An 18,728-nucleotide genomic window follows, 5' to 3' on the forward strand; every position below is an offset into this window, starting at 1 on the left:
GCCAATGAGTCTCGGACCCGCCCACCGTGGAAATAACCCGAGGTACCAGTCAGAGTGGGGCTGGGGTGGAGCTGAGGATCAGTCCCACCAGAAAGGTGCATGGCACAGTAGAGGCGTGCGTGGAGGAAAAGGAGATTATTTTACATTTGGGGTTAGAGAGTTCATGATGCATATGAGGGCTCTGAATTCTGTCTGGGGCGATTCCTGATTTCAGGTCCCTACATTTATTTTCTAATGACTCTACAAGACTGTGGTTTTCCATGGGAACTTAAACTGGGTCAAGATCATCAGAGATTTGTCAAGTTTTGAGAAAAAACACCACAGTTGGAGGCTTCCTGTCTGTTGGAGCCACAGTCGGGCGTGGCCATCAGGATCACCAGGAGGAGTTTTTTGCTCAATTGTGCAGCCAACGGTGGCCTCTTTGGCCCAATTGTGAAGCTTTGACAACAACCTTGTTCGGTCTCGACCTTCAGACTTTTAATTTAGTCAGAACCAAAATAACAAGTTAGAAAGATGCCTCAGAGCAAGGTCTGGACCAGAGAAACTAAATCTTGTGTGACCAAAAGAGGTGGTCTCTGTCCAGAACCATAGTTTGGTTCTTTTGCGATGTGAAAATGTTTTTGTTTTTTTTAGATTGGCCTTTCGGACTGATTGAAGGAAGTTGAGACAGCATTTAAAAAAGATAAAGTAGCAAGTAAAAAGAAAGTGAGTGAGTACTAGAGCCAAATTGTCAACACATCCATGTCAGGTGCATGCTACAAACCCATCATTGTCAAGTACAGGTAGACACAGCAGAAAGGTGACTATGCCGGGACGCACATATGAAATACAAAAGTATTTAGCTCCCTAAATTACCATTGGAACCCAAAACTAACCAGAACAAATGTAAACAATGTAACAGAATCCTGAACCTGGGTTTGGACTAAGCACAGGTTCTTTATCTGCTGATGAAGAGACAGAAGCTCTCCACCAGAATAAATGACTTGTATGAACTTGCAAATCAGTTTGTGTGCTGGATGTTACCACAAGGTATTTTCAAGATACTACACCAGCAGGATCTGTCACACCGAGGAAACCAAAACACCTCCTCACTATGAAGCCAACGTTGCTCACAGTGATGTTATAATAGATTACAAAGGGGGATGGCGATGTAAACCTTCCATCAAACGTGTGGCTCTGTAACCGGTTGGAGTAAAAAGCTTTTGGGTTTTCATTTCACTGAAAGCTCTGTCAGGATACTCGGGGCTCCACGGTCAGTGTCGCACACCGGGGGAAAGGTGAGATGTGGAGCTTCAGAGGTGTCACACGATACTCCCATCAGGCCGAGATGTGCAAAGGAAAAAACACAAACACTACATTGGGCCAAACTTCGCCAAACAAATGAACTCCATTGTTGTGAAATACCTTGAAGAGTCTTGACTTCTGGGCCTGAAAAACTGGGCCACGGCACAAATGTACAGTATAAGGTTGCAGGAACAAAATCTTCTTTGGGCTGAGGCTGGATGAGGAGCAGCCTGAGGGCAGATACAACTTCACAGTGTTTTACTCACTTTTTAATACTGATATGTTTTATTCAATAGCACAAGAAATGTTTGATATACTCTGTGATATAGAAAACAACTTTCTAAGTCAACTATGTATGAAATACTTTATTATTTCAGAAATTCCTTGGATTATCAAAATACAAAATAATGGTTTCATTGCACACAGATCTTCTTGGCATGAACGCTGCGTTCTTCTTACCCGTCTCTGCTGATATTGGCTCAGAGATCATAGACTATTAACTTTATAAAACCCCATTATTTTATTAAGAAGTACAACATCACAAAATCAGGGCCAGGATCTGCTTCAGGCAAATAAAGACCTTGGACATTCAGAATGAAATTAAAACCATGTTTTTTTCATGCAAATGTATATCGAAAGTTAACAAAAGGAATCTGATGTGATTCACTGGTCAAATTATATTAGGACAACGTAAAAATATGAAGGTGATAAAATATGAATTTATATCGTAGAAAGTGTTTCTTTCATTAAAGACGTAGAACGTGTTTCTTTCATTATCCACACGGTTGCACGTGGGATTTCTTCTGGGTTGAGGATATCCACTCAGCCTGGTGTGAAGGACAATAAAGATTATTTATACTGGGACAATCTTGGTCATTAATAGATTTCTCTACTTATAGATTGAAGACGTCAGTTGCTCTCAGATGGTCAGTGGATAACACGTCGCTGTTTATGAAGAGCCAACGAAAGGGGTCGACTCTGTTCACGGCGGGACACGCTCTCTTTGTCGTCTATTCGTCTCCCCTCAGGCAGAAAAGCTTCACTTTCAAACTCAGCTGTTGTCACATTCTGGAGCCTCTCCTTTGCATGTCAAGCATAACTCTAATTCACTCTGATCACTGGCTGCTCCACACCTCCCTCTGTGAGCTGCTGCCGCCCACAGTGTGAGGGAAGGGGAGAGAGTGTCGGGTGCGGGGGGTAGTCTATCAGGATGGGGGCAGATGGGACGTGAAGCAGATTTGGATACCTGGCTCCCAGTCAGGCGCTGCGTCACGTCGAGCCTCGTGTCACGAGGGAACATGTGCTCAGCGGCTGCAGAAATCTGGTGCTTTGTTAGTTTCAGAGGCAAGACAATGACTCGGACATGTACTTCTTCTTGTGTCATCGTGTATTATTTGGTCACACAAATAGTTCAGATGTCTATCACCAACCAAGAGCAAACATTTACTGGCTCTCGGTTTTCTGTTGCTCTTTGATGTATTCATGTATTTATGCTTTTCAATGTTTTCTTTCTTGTGGCTGATACTGTGTGCCTGTCTGTCTGTGTGAGTTTTTTTTCTTTGCCTGGCTGCAAAACAAATCTCGGGGACAATAAAGTTGAAGTCACATGCTTGACTCAGCTGTAAGGGGTTTTTCCTACATGACATCAGACTAAATTCATTTGATGTCATCTGTGTCAGTGTCCACTCATTTTTCACTTATGTTGTGCCCATTCAAACTGGAGATATCCATATACTTAATCCTCGATGTCATACATATAACCTCAATGTCTTTCACACTTGAGTTTCTTCCATGTGTTGCACATATATTCTTACCATTGTAATATTCATAAATCTTAAAGGACAGGATACAATACATAGTACACTTTATCATAATACTGAAATGTTATATGAGTACATATGAGTAGAACCAATCATATTAAAGGTCCCGTATGTAGGATTTAGGAGAATTGATTTCAATATTCTTAATTAGAATAACCTGAAACTAACAATCATTGTGCCTCTTGTTGGAACGAGCCTTTATATCTACAGTGAGCACAGGTCTTCTTCCAAGGAGTCCACAACATTGCACCGCCACGTTTCTACAGTAGCCCAGTAAGGACAAACGAACCCTGGCTCAAGCCTGGGCCTTCCTTGCTTTTATGTCTCCTGAAGGTCACCATTGTTTAATCTTAATGCTTAGAAGTGTGCCAGTGAATAAAAGACTGACATCGCAGGTCAAGGTTTGAGTGAGGTCAACCAGGGTTTCCAGGGCAACAGGCATGTGAAAAATAATCTGCCATTACAGTTATTATTGCATTTAAAGAAATATCGAAGATTATAAATTGTGGATCAAATCAAAATATGCAGTCTTCTATATTTCAAATTGATAAAATAATATCCATGTATCCATGTATCGGCTGCTTGTCATTCCCTTTTGCTGTGCATTGCAATAAACAACAAAACTACATTTGCCATTCAACCATTTGCATGATGTAAATCCTGTTGATAAAACGAAGACACGTATCCAGTGTCGGTGTGCACATTTAGATAAGGTGTCTCTGGATCAGCAAACCAGCACACACAGCAAAGTACAGTGACAGTTCCAGAAGGAGTGCTGTGCTGTGCTTTATCCGCCAATGTGAAGTCTAGGTGGACTGCAGGATAAGCATAAGTGGTTCACAGCTGGTGTGAGGGGGGAACACGAGAGAGGGGTGGAGAGGGCCGGCCAGCCAGGGGAAGGGAGGGGAGAGAAAGGCAATAGTGAGGGGCTGGGGGGGGGGGGGGGGGTTGTGGGGTTGTGGCCATGACGACCGATGGAGGAGGAAGTAAACAGATGTCCACAAGCTGGCAGACAGGCCCTGAGTGGTCGAGCCACAGAGAGACAGGTGGACATTCAGGAGACACAGTGGGACTGCAGAGACTGTGAAGCCAAGAAGGGCTCCGTGTGTCCAGCGCAAACACTGGAGGCTCTCATAAATAAATCTGGCCTGGTATAATTTATTGAACTTAACATAAACAAAGCCCTTATTTGGTGTTTTCTAAGACGTGCGGTTATCACCAGGGAGCCATGAATCAAAGATTTGTTCATTGTTGTTTTAACAAATTAACCGAGCTTATTAAGTCAAATGTTTTCTCAGGGTCAATCACCAGACTCTCTCTCTCTCTCTCTCTCTCTCTCTCTCTCTCTCTCTCTCTCTCTCTCTCTCTCTCTCTCTCTCTCTCTCCCTCTATCCTAACTTGCCTGTGTTTGGATGAAAACTCTTTAATTGATCTATTTCTAAATGGCACAAAACTAATTCTTACTTAACCACATCGTACTTTAGGCACTGGCTGCATGAGCTTGTCTCAGTCAGACACTGAGAAACTGCATCCGAATAACTTAAAACAAAAATGGGAAGAATGAGGATCTAATTAACAAAATAAAAAAAATCTCAGCCAGTTGATGATGATTCCCAAAACGTAACAGGCTTACACAGCATTTTCCTCATCTTCATCACTCTAAAGGCCGTCTCCTCCACTTTGATGTGAGTTGAAATCCTGACGTGATGTGACAGTGAAGATGATGCGGAGAGAAGACCCTCATCACATTGGTCGAGGCTTATCCGTCACTCACGTTCTCATAACACACTTCAGCATTTTGTGGAGTCAGTGCAGCAGCAGTGGTCTCAGGATGAACCTTTAACACTGGAGAGCCATCGCTTTAAAATCCCCTGGAAAGCTGCTAAATCGGAGGGCAGGAAGTGAGGGAGACATGAAGTCACTTCCCTCAGTACCAACTGTCAACGGGACCTTCAGCAGGATACTTCAAACCCAGCTGCTCGCTTAACATCTAAGAGACTATGAAGAAACTCGGTGAAGGAGGAAAAAAATGCGTTTGAACGGGTCGAGGGTTCAAGGAGGTGACTTTGAACAAACCTCATGTGCTCTGACGGCTGTGATGTTCAGGAGACAGCAGCGTCAATGTGACGCCAACGGTGCCACATGTCGTCAGACGTGAGCTGCGAGGTTAAAACATGGAGGGACAGAGATGAGCTCAACAAGCTGCACAGTCCAGAGAGGATGTTTGTCTTAGTGTGTCTCTTAATGGGCCACTGGAGAGAAGATGAACATGTACATCAATGAATGAATGGATTAGTAAATAAGTTTATGAATGAGTGGATTAGACTGTGGGGTAACTTTGTTATGCACATTAACTTCACACTCAGGATGAACATCTATAAATTTGATGTAAAATTACTCATAATACAAATATGTTAATTGGATGACCAAATGGGTAAGAACTATTTATATGCATAATGCTGTAATGTTTTAGTTTAGCTAGTAGTGCTGGGCTGGAACTACTTCTATATATCTCAACTGTAAGACCACATTATTATGTATTTTTTGTTGATAATATGTATATGATGAATCTGAATCTGAAAAATGCCACATGCAATCAAATACGCAAAATAAGTTGAAGTGGAATGGAAAATTACAGAGCACAAGTTCCTCAAAATCTAACTAAAATACATGACTTGTGAAAATGTACTTGCTTTTTACTACTGATTCCTCATATAGAATCACCATCAAGTATTTGTAATTCCAATCTGTCTGTTATATGTGTTTTGTAAACAAAGGTTAGCGTGTGGTGGTGATATAATTAGATGGTTCATGGTGCACATGTTACACCTCATCAATATTTAAGCCTTTTTTCTTATGTTAGCCTAGCATGCTGTACTAACATCTAGCTAAAGTCACTGCTGTGCTCTGAAACAAAAGGTCTGGAAATGTATCCAATAAAAATGTATAACTTCTTTCCACTTGTCTACTATTTCTTTTGACTTTAGAAGTAGTGTCAGGTGATCCTTGAAAATAAAAGTAAGGATGTCCAAAAATAATTAAGCGATAAAGTTAAGTGGTGACATATCCCAACACGGTGAAGTTATAACTGAAGGAATTAGAAAGTGAGTAAATAATCCTGACTCATGTTAAAACTGTGAAGTCTGACCACAGCATGACTCACGATGGTGCGATGGTGTTGTTACGGTAAAGAGAGTGATGAGCCGGGCCGACCTCTGTAGTAACGGCAGCATCATTTAACAAAGCCTAATCAGTTACCATGGAAGCTCATTCATGGCCGTAAAAACCTTGAGAGGCTTATTCTGAGCCTAATCAGCTGCAGTCGCTCCGGAGAGAGCACAATGAGCAACAGAGCAGCTCCTCATAGTTCCTGAAGAAGCATTTTCAACCTCCGAGGCGCTGAGACATTCCTAATCATCAATTCACCGTCTGATGAATCACAGAGGTGGGACATCATCATGTGTCATTTCACATTGTGCCTGTGTTGGAATTTGTGAGTCTGTGTAAAAATCGCCAGGATATCTAAAACATGGCGGATGGGGTATAACAGGTTTGTAGGTGGGCAGCTCGAGTTAGAATTAGGGAGAGAGGACAGGGTAAAAAGTACAGGATGACCTGGATTTCCTGTACCCTCGTTCATATCGCCATGTGGGGAGTCACCATTGTGCCACCTCAAGTAGCTTTGTCTGCTCGGCCGAGTTTCTAATGAGGGGCTTTTGGAGGAGGATGACAGAGCGCTCTGGCTGTTCTGCCGGGGGAGGAGGTGCATTTAGAGGAAATGAGAAATGCTCTGTCCATGGATGTGTCTGAAACTAGACAACCCCCACCCTCTCCTCCGATGTCCCGCTGGCAGCCTGGTCGTACCATTAGGACTGAGAAGGGTGGCATTTAGTCTGAAACTCTCATTATGTCAGACACACTGAAAACCTCTAATCTAGGCACCTAATGATAGGGGTGGAATTAAACCAGACTGGGCAAGAAAGCAGTAGAGGTGGAATCCAAGGTCCCTGAATCAGTTCAGTTTGTACATTAACACTTGAGGAAAGGCTGTGCTCAGAATATTCACTGGTATTGAAATACTTAAAGTAACCGTCAAGCCATCGGTTTCCTAGTAATCATTCCTAATATATGTACATGGATACCATTATTCCAATACCAAGTTACAGCAAAAGGTCTGAACCAGACACTGTTTTGTAAATATAATTTTCCGATGACCTTAACATGAAGGTCATAATCAGGAGTTTTCAAAGTATCGACCTGTACGGCAGTTACCAACTGCCATATATATTGAACTTAACATAAACAAAGCCCTTATTTGGTGTTTTCTAAGACGTGCGGTTATCACCAGGGAGCCATGAATCAAAGATTTGTTCATTGTTGTTTTAACAAATTAACCGAGCTTATTAAGTCAAATGTTTTCTCAGGGTCAATCACCAGACTCTCTCTCTCTCTCTCTCTCTCTCTCTCTCTCTCTCTCTATCTCTCTCTCTCTCTCTCTCTCTCTCTCTCTCTCTCTCTCTAGATATGCCATATAATAGCAACTCATGTAAACATCATAACAAATATAATGTTTTACTTGTAATAAGGGCAATCTTTGGATGACCGCTGTCCATGTAAACATAATCATTGTCTTGCAGGTGTGACTTTCACAGGAAAAACCTTCTCATGCACAAAAGTTAACAAAAGGCTGCTTCCATACATGTGTTACAAATGTTTCTCGATATCACAAGTTGGAAGTTCTCCGTATATTTGAGAAACAACTTAGTGCGGCTGTTTTCATGCAAACAAGGAGTGAATTTGTAATTTTTCCTGGATCCAGGCAGATAAGTGCACCAGCTAAATCAATCAATCAAATTTAGACATTATTCATATAGGGCCTTTCAAACAAAGTTCAAGCTGCTTTACAAACGATTGACTAAATGTTCAACAAATGTTTAATCAGTTCAGAGACCAGGCAGGTTTGGTATTGTTTGTAGCTTTGTTGTTATTTTTAATCATAAACACTTGAAGGTGTAGCCTGGTTGGTCATGTGAGGAAACATTTAGGCCTCAGAAGCAAAATGATCGAACATTAGTTGTCCCCACATCCAGCCGATTATTCATGTTTGCTCCTGTTATTACTTGGTTGGATGGAAATATTCCACAGTTTGGTGGGTGCGTGAATAAATACAACCCACACTGTCGTCAAATCGAGTCTTAGTTCATTGCAAATATTAAACCCAACGTACGCGTGAGCACGGATTAAAGGGTTGATTCCTAAAGCAGGTACAGATATCGGTGAGCCCGGACCACACACATGCCAGGCTGTGTGAAGAAGCCAGAACTGGATTAGCAGACGAGACCAAACAGCTAATCAGCGGTTTTACTGTTAAACTGTCACAACGATTTTCAGCCAGCAACTGGATTTTTCATGTGTGATCCTGCTACACCTCATATCCACTGAAAATACTGTATATGAGGGGAGAGAAATAGGGTTTAAATGGACACCAGTTACCATAATGTCACATGTCTGCCATCTGCTGGATCATTTGCACACTACAACACATAATACAACCCTCAGCGTTTCGTGAATGACATTAAAGGGATAGTTCACAAAGAGAGTAAACTACTCCCCAACCTCAGAGTCTGTAAAGACTGAGTTAATGCACAAAGACCAGTACCAGGTAGAGTGAGAAATGCACATCACTTCCTGTCACAATCTAAATCTGGACTCTGTCTTTAACCCCATAATGGATTATTGTCTTAATTGAGCGGTGAAAGTTCATCTTCACACAACTTTTTAATCTTCTCATGCATTTAAGTATGTTTTTGGCTGCATGTATCAGGATCACTTCTCCTCTTATGAAGGTATAACATGGTTTTAAGTTACCAAAAATGTGGAAACTTTGTGAGTTACTTTAGACAAGTAAAGTACTAATAGGTAATTGTATGATTGGTTTGGTGTTTCTCTTTTAAAATTCACCTTAATTAAACGTTATATTCTTATTCTGTGCTACTTTGAATGCACTCTGTCTGGTGTGATTTAGTATTTTTGTTGTTGCCCCAGTCTTACTTTATATCATGTGTACTGTGAATTACCTTGTTGTAAATGTTAATGTGTGGGGGGAAACACTGCTAAATTCATATCTCCTTATTTTAAGCGAATTTACTTTCTGATTATAAATACATCATAAAGGCGGAGGGGGCTTAACTAGGTTTTCAAAATAAAAGCCCCAAACCTGACACGACTGCTCCCCTATGCTGTTGCATGTGTGTGTCCAGTTTTCCAAAGGCTGTTGTCATCCACTAAAGGAAGACTACCAGTTTAAAACGTTCTATTCTTCTGTCGTGCATCTTCATTTATATCCAGTTGGACTTCATTCATTTTACCCGTTGTTTTGTTGTCCTTGCTTTTTTTTATGTTGGATTTGTGCATTAACAAATGGCAGCCAATTCACAGGCCTAAATATTATCATGATTTATTAGTAATGAATATTACACTTTATGATAAAAAGTAAAGGATTATAGGATGATGCAGTATTACCAATTAATTATTGGGTGCAAACTTATAAAGGTGTAGTTTATTTTATAATGCAGTGGGAATGAGTAGGACTGGGCAATGAAACAATATCAACAATGATAATATTGTAATTTGTATCGATAGTGACATAACAGATATAATGCATTGCTGTTTATTAAGTGATTGTCAAGAAGAGTTAACAAAATAATCAGACTTTAAACTTAATAAATTATAATGTGACAGGAATTATTATAATTATAGATATGAACTGATATGAAAATGTCCATCTCTATATAATTATGCCTATATGACCCAGCCCTGGAATAAAAGTAGATGTATTCTTTGCCTGGCCCAGCACAACAGCATTTATTTTGAAAACTCGATATAACCGGATGTCTCCCAGTTAACTTTTCCAGCTGGACACATGCTCACGCACCCACCCGCACACAAAGCAGTGCATGCTATGGTGGTAGACGACGCGCAAGGACCGATCTCATCTCTCAGCAGCGCCCGACCCGCAGCAGTGAGCGGTACCTCTGGATGAGAGGAGGAAGAGGAGGCCGAGAGGAAGAAGATGTCTGTGAACGAGGTGTACGTGTTCCGACCCTTCAAGCTGATCGCGCTGCTGTGCGTCTTCTTGGCTCTGTGCCTGGACCTGGTGGCTCTGCTCAGTCCCGCCTGGGTCACCGCCGAACACTTCTCCCTGTCGCTGTGGGAGTCCTGCTCCCAGTCCAACGCACGGCACCCGGGAGAGGAGCCCCAGTGGAGCTGCTTCTCCACACTCACATCTGGTAGGAAACGGTGCTTTGACACGTTGTTTTTCATTCCATGTGTTGGTATTTGTAACTTTTCTTGTTGTTTTTTTTTTGGGGGGGGGGGGCGGGGGCGGAGGGGGGGGGGGGGGGGACGGCGACACAGTTAAAAAACTACTGCTGTTGCAGCACAGTGTTTGATGATGTTGAAAAAACATGAGCCGCTTGTTTTGGAACAACAGAAATCCGAAGGCTGGAAGTGATTTCTCTCCACTTATTATGGCACATGCGTAATGCTGTGGGTAATCATCCCTTGTGTTGTTGAAGTGTGGTTTTAAAGCAGCGTGTTATCAGTGGATTGTGTTCCTCATCAGCCACAAAGAGGCTACACGCACACTGTTGGAAATACACAAAGAGGAGTTGAGTATTTGTTGAACCGAACCACAGCGGCCGTCGCCCCCTCACCATGGGCACAGTCTGAGTTAGTTGTCCCTGTTGGTCTCTGTCCAGCCGCTCGGGCGTTCATTGTTTCTGATGCTGATGAATTTCCTCTCTCCATACCACAGGGGTGACGTGGTGTCACTGAGGACCAGCAGTGTGATGCTGAGCCCAGTCACTGTGGTGTAACCAAAGCTCGGGAGCAAGCACGCAAAACAGCAGAGATAGAATAGAGACTATGTTGACTTAGTAATAAGTCTCACTGTTGTTATCCGCACAGAGATAACTAGGAGTCAACTGAGGGCTGGAGGTGTACAAGTTTAGTCTTTGTGATTTAAAAAGTGTGTAAGATCTAGATAAAAAGGATTTATTGGCTTATTGAATAGAAAAGAGAATCCTAGTGATTTTTTTCACTAGTGTGTTTCATCTAAATTGTGCAAATTGTTGTTTTCTTTACCCCAGAATAGGCCTCTTATATTTAAATACTTTATACTTTCATTGGGAGCAGGTCCTCTCCACAGAGGCAGCCATGTCTTTTACAGTCGTCTCAATTGGACAAACTCAACAACTGTGGTGTTTTTATGACAACTGAAGGTTACCACAGTTCTCTTTCAGGTTTAGAAGAGGGGGGGGGGGATTCAGCTGCAACATGCACCTTCACCAAAAATCCATCTTTAGACTTAGAAGAAGTAATAATGTGACATAAATGACGACTATCTTGGTCAAAGTTTTTAGCCATATCGCCCAAACCCCATATCTTCACACATCTTGAAAAAACGTAAACGTAATCCTCTTGGGCGCACAGAGAGTGAACACACTCCCAGCAAAAGTTCAGGCTTTGAAGAGACACAATGAGCATCTTCCCCCAACGTCCTCCACCTCACCAGGCCCGGACCCACCAGGCCGCCTTTTGTCCAGCAGAGAAGCCACATGACGGGTGTTTACGCCCTCGACCTCCTTCCTTTCTCCCACTGGGGGGAGGAAACCAGCATTAAACCCTACCGGATTTACCCTCATCTGGCTGGTGGCTGGTACAGTGCTGTAGGTTGGCTTAGCTGGAGCCTCATCCCCGTTATACATACAACAGCTGACTGTAACAAAGGGGAATAGATAGCTTAAATCAAAACTTAATAGAATTTCATATAAATCTTGTCCTGGTTGGTTGCTAAATATATATATATAAAATATACTTGAACAGGCGTGAGTGACTTTTGCTGCTTGTCTACCACCATCACAGCCTCAAACAGGCACAGCCACAGAGAGGGAAGCAGGAGCTTGGTGTGGCTCAGTGCTCTCTGATGTTGTGGAATGTGTCAGGGTGAATAAGAGGCGTGTTTGTTGCTGTGAGTGTCTGCAGAGCTCATTAAGGCGGCGGCGGAGGGGGGGGGGGGTCTGTGTTAGGGTTAAAGGTGCGGTTCACCAAAAAGCCAAAGCGGGTTCATTTACGCACATATTTTCATTTGGTATCTCCAAAGTGATTCAGTTACAGATTTATCTTCAGGGCGACGACAGGCAGAAGAAGCCGAGGGCGTTTGAAGTAACGCGGATGAAAACAGTGTCAACACTCGCAGCCGCGACGAGTGATGGAGAAATGTGTTGTGAGAACACTGTTTTTCTTTTTGGGGAGTTCACCACATAGAGGCCACGACCACATAATGGAGCAAAGATGTCAGGGGGGGGGGGGTTCTACCACACTGAAGACAGGGACACACCCAGCACCGAGTGTTCACTCAGCTTCATCAAGTGCAAATCCTCCTTTTGAGTCTCGTCTTCTGAGGTCGGGCTTTTTGTCTCCTGACGGGGACGAGTGGGACATCAAAGAGAGGATAGAGGCAGGGATGGAAGACTTAACCATTTCTCCTGAATGCATTTGTATCTGGTATCAGACTCTCTCTCTCTCTCTCTCTCTGTCAAGGCTTTTCAGTATACAGAGTTAAGATTAGTTTAAATATTAAAACGCTCTGAAGGGATGTGTAGGTATTTCCAGGGACGAATCCTCTGACGCACATGGAACCGATGAGGTTTGCTTTTCCAGCGGGAGCTACCGCAGTTTGTTTGCAATAAACAGATTAAATGTGCTGTTGAGAAGCCACCATCACATGGAAGAGGTTAGCGCGAATGGTAAACCATCACCAATACTGAAGTTCATAAATAAAGGGAGTTATATTAAGCCTAGGGGGCAGCTGTGGTTGGAATATGTTCTGAGATGTTTTCAGACGTGAACAAATTGGGGCTGGACATTTTCAGCAGTTAGCTTTTCACATATGGTGACCGCAGCGGGAGATTCTAAGGGTCAGACACATTCCTAACAACAGGAAGAACTCAATGTTTATGTCTACAGCACTTCGACACCGGCCATTGCCATCGGCAAAAACTCTGATGGTCTTATTGACTTCTTCGTTGGAGTCTTCTACTCGTATGGCTCCTCCTTTTTCTTTCAGTTATCTGTCCGCCGCTTATTAGAAACGGCACCAACCACTCGCTCGCTGTGAATTTTCAGGACATGTTCCTTCTCTGTTCTCACATGGGCTCTCTCTGACCTTTGACCAGGGGCCTGTCAGGAACATTTCAAGAAAATGTTTGGGGCATTTACTTTGTTCAGCCCCTCTAGAAGAAAACTGTGTTGACACCATTGCAAATGTTTGATAAGGAAAGATAAGGAAACCTGCAATAACAATCAAATATATTTGAATAATCCATATTCACACATCACAGTTTGCCTCAGTGGATTTAAAGGGACATCCTCGTCTAAAGTTAGAAAAAATACCCAAAAATTTATTTACAGGGAAAACACTTGTGTGTGATGGTGCAAGTACAACAGACGGCACTCTTAATGTCCAATCCAGGTACATTCTACTTATTTAACCCAGTTACTGTGAGGACTGAGTAACCAATCAGGTTCCGTGTGGTTCCTGATGGCTCTGTGGTGCAGGCCCGAGGTTTGTTCTGCCTCGCTCGCTTCCCCCCGAGGGATCCGCTCTTGTTTTCGCGCTTGTCAGCAAAGCGCTTCAATTCAACAATCGAGCTTTTGTGTTTGTGCGTGCTCTCCTCCCCCTCTCTAACCTGCGTGTGTGTCCCCTTCCCGCAGACTGGCAGATTGCCACGCTGGTGCTCCTGGCGGCCGGCGGCGTGGCGACTCTGGTGGCGTTTCTGGTGGCCCTCATATCCCTCTGCCGGGGGACTCAGAGGCAGCACTACCGCACCGTGGCCGTGCTCCTCTTCACTGCGGGTAGGTCCTTTCCTCCACCTTCCCCCATCACCTTGCAACCGCACAGCTTCTCAAAACATCAGCCCGTATGAATATTTATACACGATTTGGAAACAGAAAGGCAGCTCATATGCATTCACCACAACCCCAGCAATTTCCATACACACAGTGTTTTTCCTTCCCCCCCCCCCCCCGTTCCAGTGCTCACTTTAAATAAAAGGGTGCAGAAGAAAAGAAGCTTGCTTGTTGAGCTCATTTTTTTTGCTGTGGTGAGGAGCGGCAGGCTCGTGTGCCAAGAAGAAGTAGCCGCAGAATTTGCAGCCTTACCGACACAGTGAAGTCACCGAGCGAAAGAGAACCACAGACTCCTCAGCCAACTCACTGCTGGACTGCACCGTGTGCTTTGTGAGAATGTCCTGCGGTCAAAACTACAATTTGACACCGGAGAGAGGGAGGATCTATATGAAACACACAATTATAATGAAAGTTTTTAGCAGAACACATTCCTTCATATACTATACAGGCGTTGGAGTCACTGCCTCGCAGCCTGTGCTTTGACTCTATTTAAAGAGCGGTGATGAAACGCTAACCACTTACCACCGTTTAACTCAGCCCAGTCCTGCCAAAGTTTCCAAAGTAAAAATTTGATTATAGAATAAATCAGACATCCCGTTATGTGTCACAAGTAATGTTCCACCGCCTGCCGTTTCTCATCACGCCTGCAAGTTCAAAGGAGGTGATGGGAAATCCATCCCCTTCTTGGGTTTCTTGATGTCGATTTCTCTCTTCTATCAACTGTAGCTTGTTTATTCATGACCGTTAGAGGTGCTGTCCACTTAACTTTGAACAGAGATGCTACCTTTGCCCAGGAGGTCATGTCTCCACCCTAGTTTCTGTATTTGTGATTAAGATTACACAAAAACAACAGATTGGATTCCCACAAAACTTGGTGGAAGGAAGCTTGTGTTTAATTTGGTGCAGATCCAAATCAAAAATCTGGATCTGGTGAATTTAAACGTGGTTTCATAAGGGGACTGTTGGACTCTTGTTTGCAAATTTCTTCTTAAAAAAACATCTATCAGTGAACCGTACAGAGATAAATCCATCAAAGCATTAGTACGAATTCCACGTCCGAACAAGCCTGAATATCCATATTTGGATGTTTTAGTTTTTCCCAGGGAATCAAACATGGACCTGGATGAAAAAGAAATGAGGCACATTAAGGAAACTAATATCCATGAGTGAGTGTAATTTGGTGCAGATTAAAAGAATTTAAGGGGACTGCTTGGCCGTGGTGGTGGTATTTCCCTCTGTGTCCGGTCTTTATTCTCTGTCGCACATTTAACAGTGGCACACAAGTGTGGTTTGTGTCGGTTCATCTACTATTTCCTAAAAAGGGCCAAACCATCTGTCCCTTTAGTCCTATTTCTCTGGAAACCCATAATTACATCCGTTATTTATACTGCTTACCTGAGGGTCGCGGGCGACAGGGGGGCCTGGAGCCAATTCCAGTTGACATTGAGCGAGGGGGGGGGGGGCACACCCTGGACAGGTCATTAACAAGTATATTACTGTAAGATGTAGAATAACACAACGAGCTGATAAATCTCTAATTTTACAGTGGGTTTATTTCCCAGTAGTGGCAGATAGATAAAACAAAACTGTTAAGTTAGTGATGGAAGGTCGATGGAGGAGATTTCTGTCTTGTTCTGTCCCTGAAAACATCAGTGACAAAGGACCAGTGTGTGCAGCCATTTTAATGACCACGTCTGAATGACTGCTCGCCATTTACTGAAAAGCGTGGGAATGCAGTGTTATCCTTTCCTGTGTGTAATTGCTTTAAGAGCCTTACGAGAATAAGGCCTGCACACAGACACACACAGTCCTCAGCAGCAGCAGCAGCAGCAGAGGGGATGGTCGTTAAATGCCCGTTGGCAGCAGTGTGGCTGTGGTATTTATTTTCGGTCCAGAAATATGACCTCAGCGGGGCTGCGAGCTCAGTATGGGCCTCCATCAACACCACTGCATTCTCGAACTGCCATCGGACCTCTTGCACGCCCACCGCGCCGTCCTGTAGGAAGGAAAGGTGGAGCCACGGCTACAGAGAGTCCTTTCCTCAAGAGTCACCGAGCAGCGCACGGAGAGGAAACTGCTGTGAGGAGAGACCACAGTTCCTCTTTGATCGCACAGCGCTGTAGTCCATGATTCACAAAGATGGAGGAAAACCAAAGTGGTTGTACTTTTTAGATCTCAAGATGGACGAGAATAAGGGCGACTGTAAGAAAGGGCTGAGGATGCAGCTCTACTGGTTGTTCACAGTTCCCAGCTCATATGACTAAAGGGGACTTTGCTGTTCGCGACCCCAGACTCTGGAACTCTCTATTGAATTCAGACAGGCATCATTTAAATCTCTCCTTAGGTCCTTCCTTTAACGCAAAGCATTTATTAATATGTCACTGGATGGTATCTTCCCACTCTAGACATTTTGCTATATTAACTAAATTTCAACTCCCAGTTTGTACTGTGGTTTTTATTGCGGTTATGGTTATTCTCCCCTGTAATAAACTATTATTACAAGTATTCTTATATTTAAAAAAATCTATTCATTTCACATTTAACTAAGTAGAGCCACTGCACAGGCTTTGCCTTGTGCTGTTTAAGTCGATCACTGTCGAGGAAAAAAGCCGGCCACTTCACAAGACTCCTTACTTTGAACTGAAGGAGAAATCCACAGGGAGATGTGTCACATCAAAGTGTGTTTGTCTTTTGATGGAGGTGTCACACTCTGCAAGAAATGGAAATGCATTTTGTTCCAAATCTCTTCCTTTGTCTTTTAAAAGCAAGGTACGGTCCACGCTTGAATCGACAATCAAAATTTAATTATGATCTTATACATTATAAGCCAAATACATTCAGACTATTGTTTTGTCATGGTAATAGAGTATTGGACTTGTTTAAACCTGTTTTGAGACACACATCATTTTTTACCTACAGGCTTCTAAAAACACACAGTTTTCTTTGTTCCCTCCGACAAGGTCACCTAAATGACTAAAGTGCTTTCAGCAAGAATATAAACTGTGAGAGTGGAAGTGTAGAACTCTGCCTGCATGATTTTAAGGATATCTCATGTTTGACTCTCTCTCTCTTCTTTGTGTGTTCCAGTGGTTCTGCAGGCCTGCGCTCTCGTCCTCTACCCGATCAAGTTCATCGACGGAACTGTTCTCCAGACGTACCATGAGTTCAACTGGGGCTACGGGCTCGGCTGGGGGGCCACCATCTTCATGCTGGGCGGAGGGATCCTCTTCTGCCTGCGGACGGACATATACGAGGATGCAATGTACTAAGTCCCTCCTCAACCACCTCCCCCACCCACACCCTGCTTCCGGAAATACACACACATAAACACACACGGTGTGTGCTACTCCTCTCCACCCGGCGAGCACAGACCCCGTTTCTCTCTTTCTCTCGCCGTCTCACTCTCTCTGTTATTTTTAGACAGGTTGTGAGGGCCTAATTCCGGCCAGGGGCTGTTTGTATAGGGCCTTCACACCCACCCCCAGCCGCCCACCCCCCTCCACACGCGGCCAGCGGGTCCCTCAGCCCTGCCGCTGTCAACAGTGAGGTGCAAAGGCACAGAGAGCTTTCTGGACAGGCCGCGAGCCTCCGAGGCTACTGGACGTTTCCACAGCACGTTGGCCCCGGATCCCTCTATTGTCAGAGGAACAGGACAGCAGATTCTCCCTGACATGTGATTGTGCGCCGGCTGGACATTTAAAGGGACTGACGCATCTCCACAATGCCTTTTTTACAATTCTTTTTTGTAAGCATTTTAAGAGGACAAGCTTGTTGTTCATGTATGGATGGCCTCATATCCCACTTTAGACATATTGAAAACCCAAACTTGCCCTTCACGTGTTCCATGGCCTCAAACGTATCTAGCGAAGCGAAAGCCTTCTGATATATGAAGTGTAGATTAGTCACCTGGAGCGATCAAGTGTTTGTCTGAAAGTAAGAAATGTAAATGTGTACAGAGTATTTCTACATGAAGAAGAATAAACAGCTGTAGTTTTCGGGATTGTTAGGAGTGTAACTTATTGTTAAAAAAAAATAATCTTTGCCGCGATCATGTGGCCTTCTGACATTTTCACCTTTGACAATTTCACCTTTGACCGACTTCTTAGAGCAACGCCTAATAAGAGGAAAAGCTGCCAGACTATTTCACGCCTCAGAGGAAATTGCACCAGACCGTGTGCTGTGTGAAAATTAATTAGCAACATAAAAACGAATGTATAAGTCATATTTTGCAATTAAATTTAAAACCGTCTGAGAGTTGGCGTATCCATGTCATGTAATTACTGAGATCATTTTTACTGCACTGTCATATTTACTTGTCAAGGATGAATGTGCTTGAAGGATTTGTGGTTGTGTTTATTAAACGTTACGATCGTTAAAAAGATATGTCATTTTTTTAAAGATATACTGGGTGTTCAAAACAGGTGTGGCTGCCACATGTGAGCAGCCCGGTGTGAAGTCTCCCTGTTCACACTTGTTTTTAACTCCGCGGAGTTCAAACTGCAACAGCTGCTCAAAGAATCGTTCCGAAGGGAGGAGCAGTGTGAACGCTCCAGCTGCGGAGCTCCAAGAAAACAAACACGACACAAAATCCCGATGTTAACCTGATGCCTGGCTTAAAAGTTGTGTTTGAATGTGTGAGGTGCCAGCTCACTG

At 43.5% G+C, this 18,728-nt stretch overlaps 1 protein-coding gene across 1 annotated transcript; it reads left to right on the forward strand.

The window, feature by feature from the left end:
- Positions 1-10,018: 10,018 nt before the first annotated feature.
- On the forward strand, positions 10,019-18,448 carry LOC133969917 (transmembrane protein 47-like). The gene is made up of 3 exons (XM_062406642.1): positions 10,019-10,393; positions 13,881-14,021; positions 17,163-18,448. The coding sequence occupies exons 1-3, from the start codon at positions 10,177-10,179 to the stop codon at positions 17,342-17,344; spliced, it is 540 nt and encodes a 179-aa protein (XP_062262626.1). The 5' UTR covers positions 10,019-10,176; the 3' UTR covers positions 17,345-18,448.
- Positions 18,449-18,728: the final 280 nt, after the last annotated feature.

Source organism: Platichthys flesus, chromosome 15 (genome assembly GCF_949316205.1).
Source record: "Platichthys flesus chromosome 15, fPlaFle2.1, whole genome shotgun sequence".
Taxonomy (NCBI): domain Eukaryota; kingdom Metazoa; phylum Chordata; class Actinopteri; order Pleuronectiformes; family Pleuronectidae; genus Platichthys; species Platichthys flesus.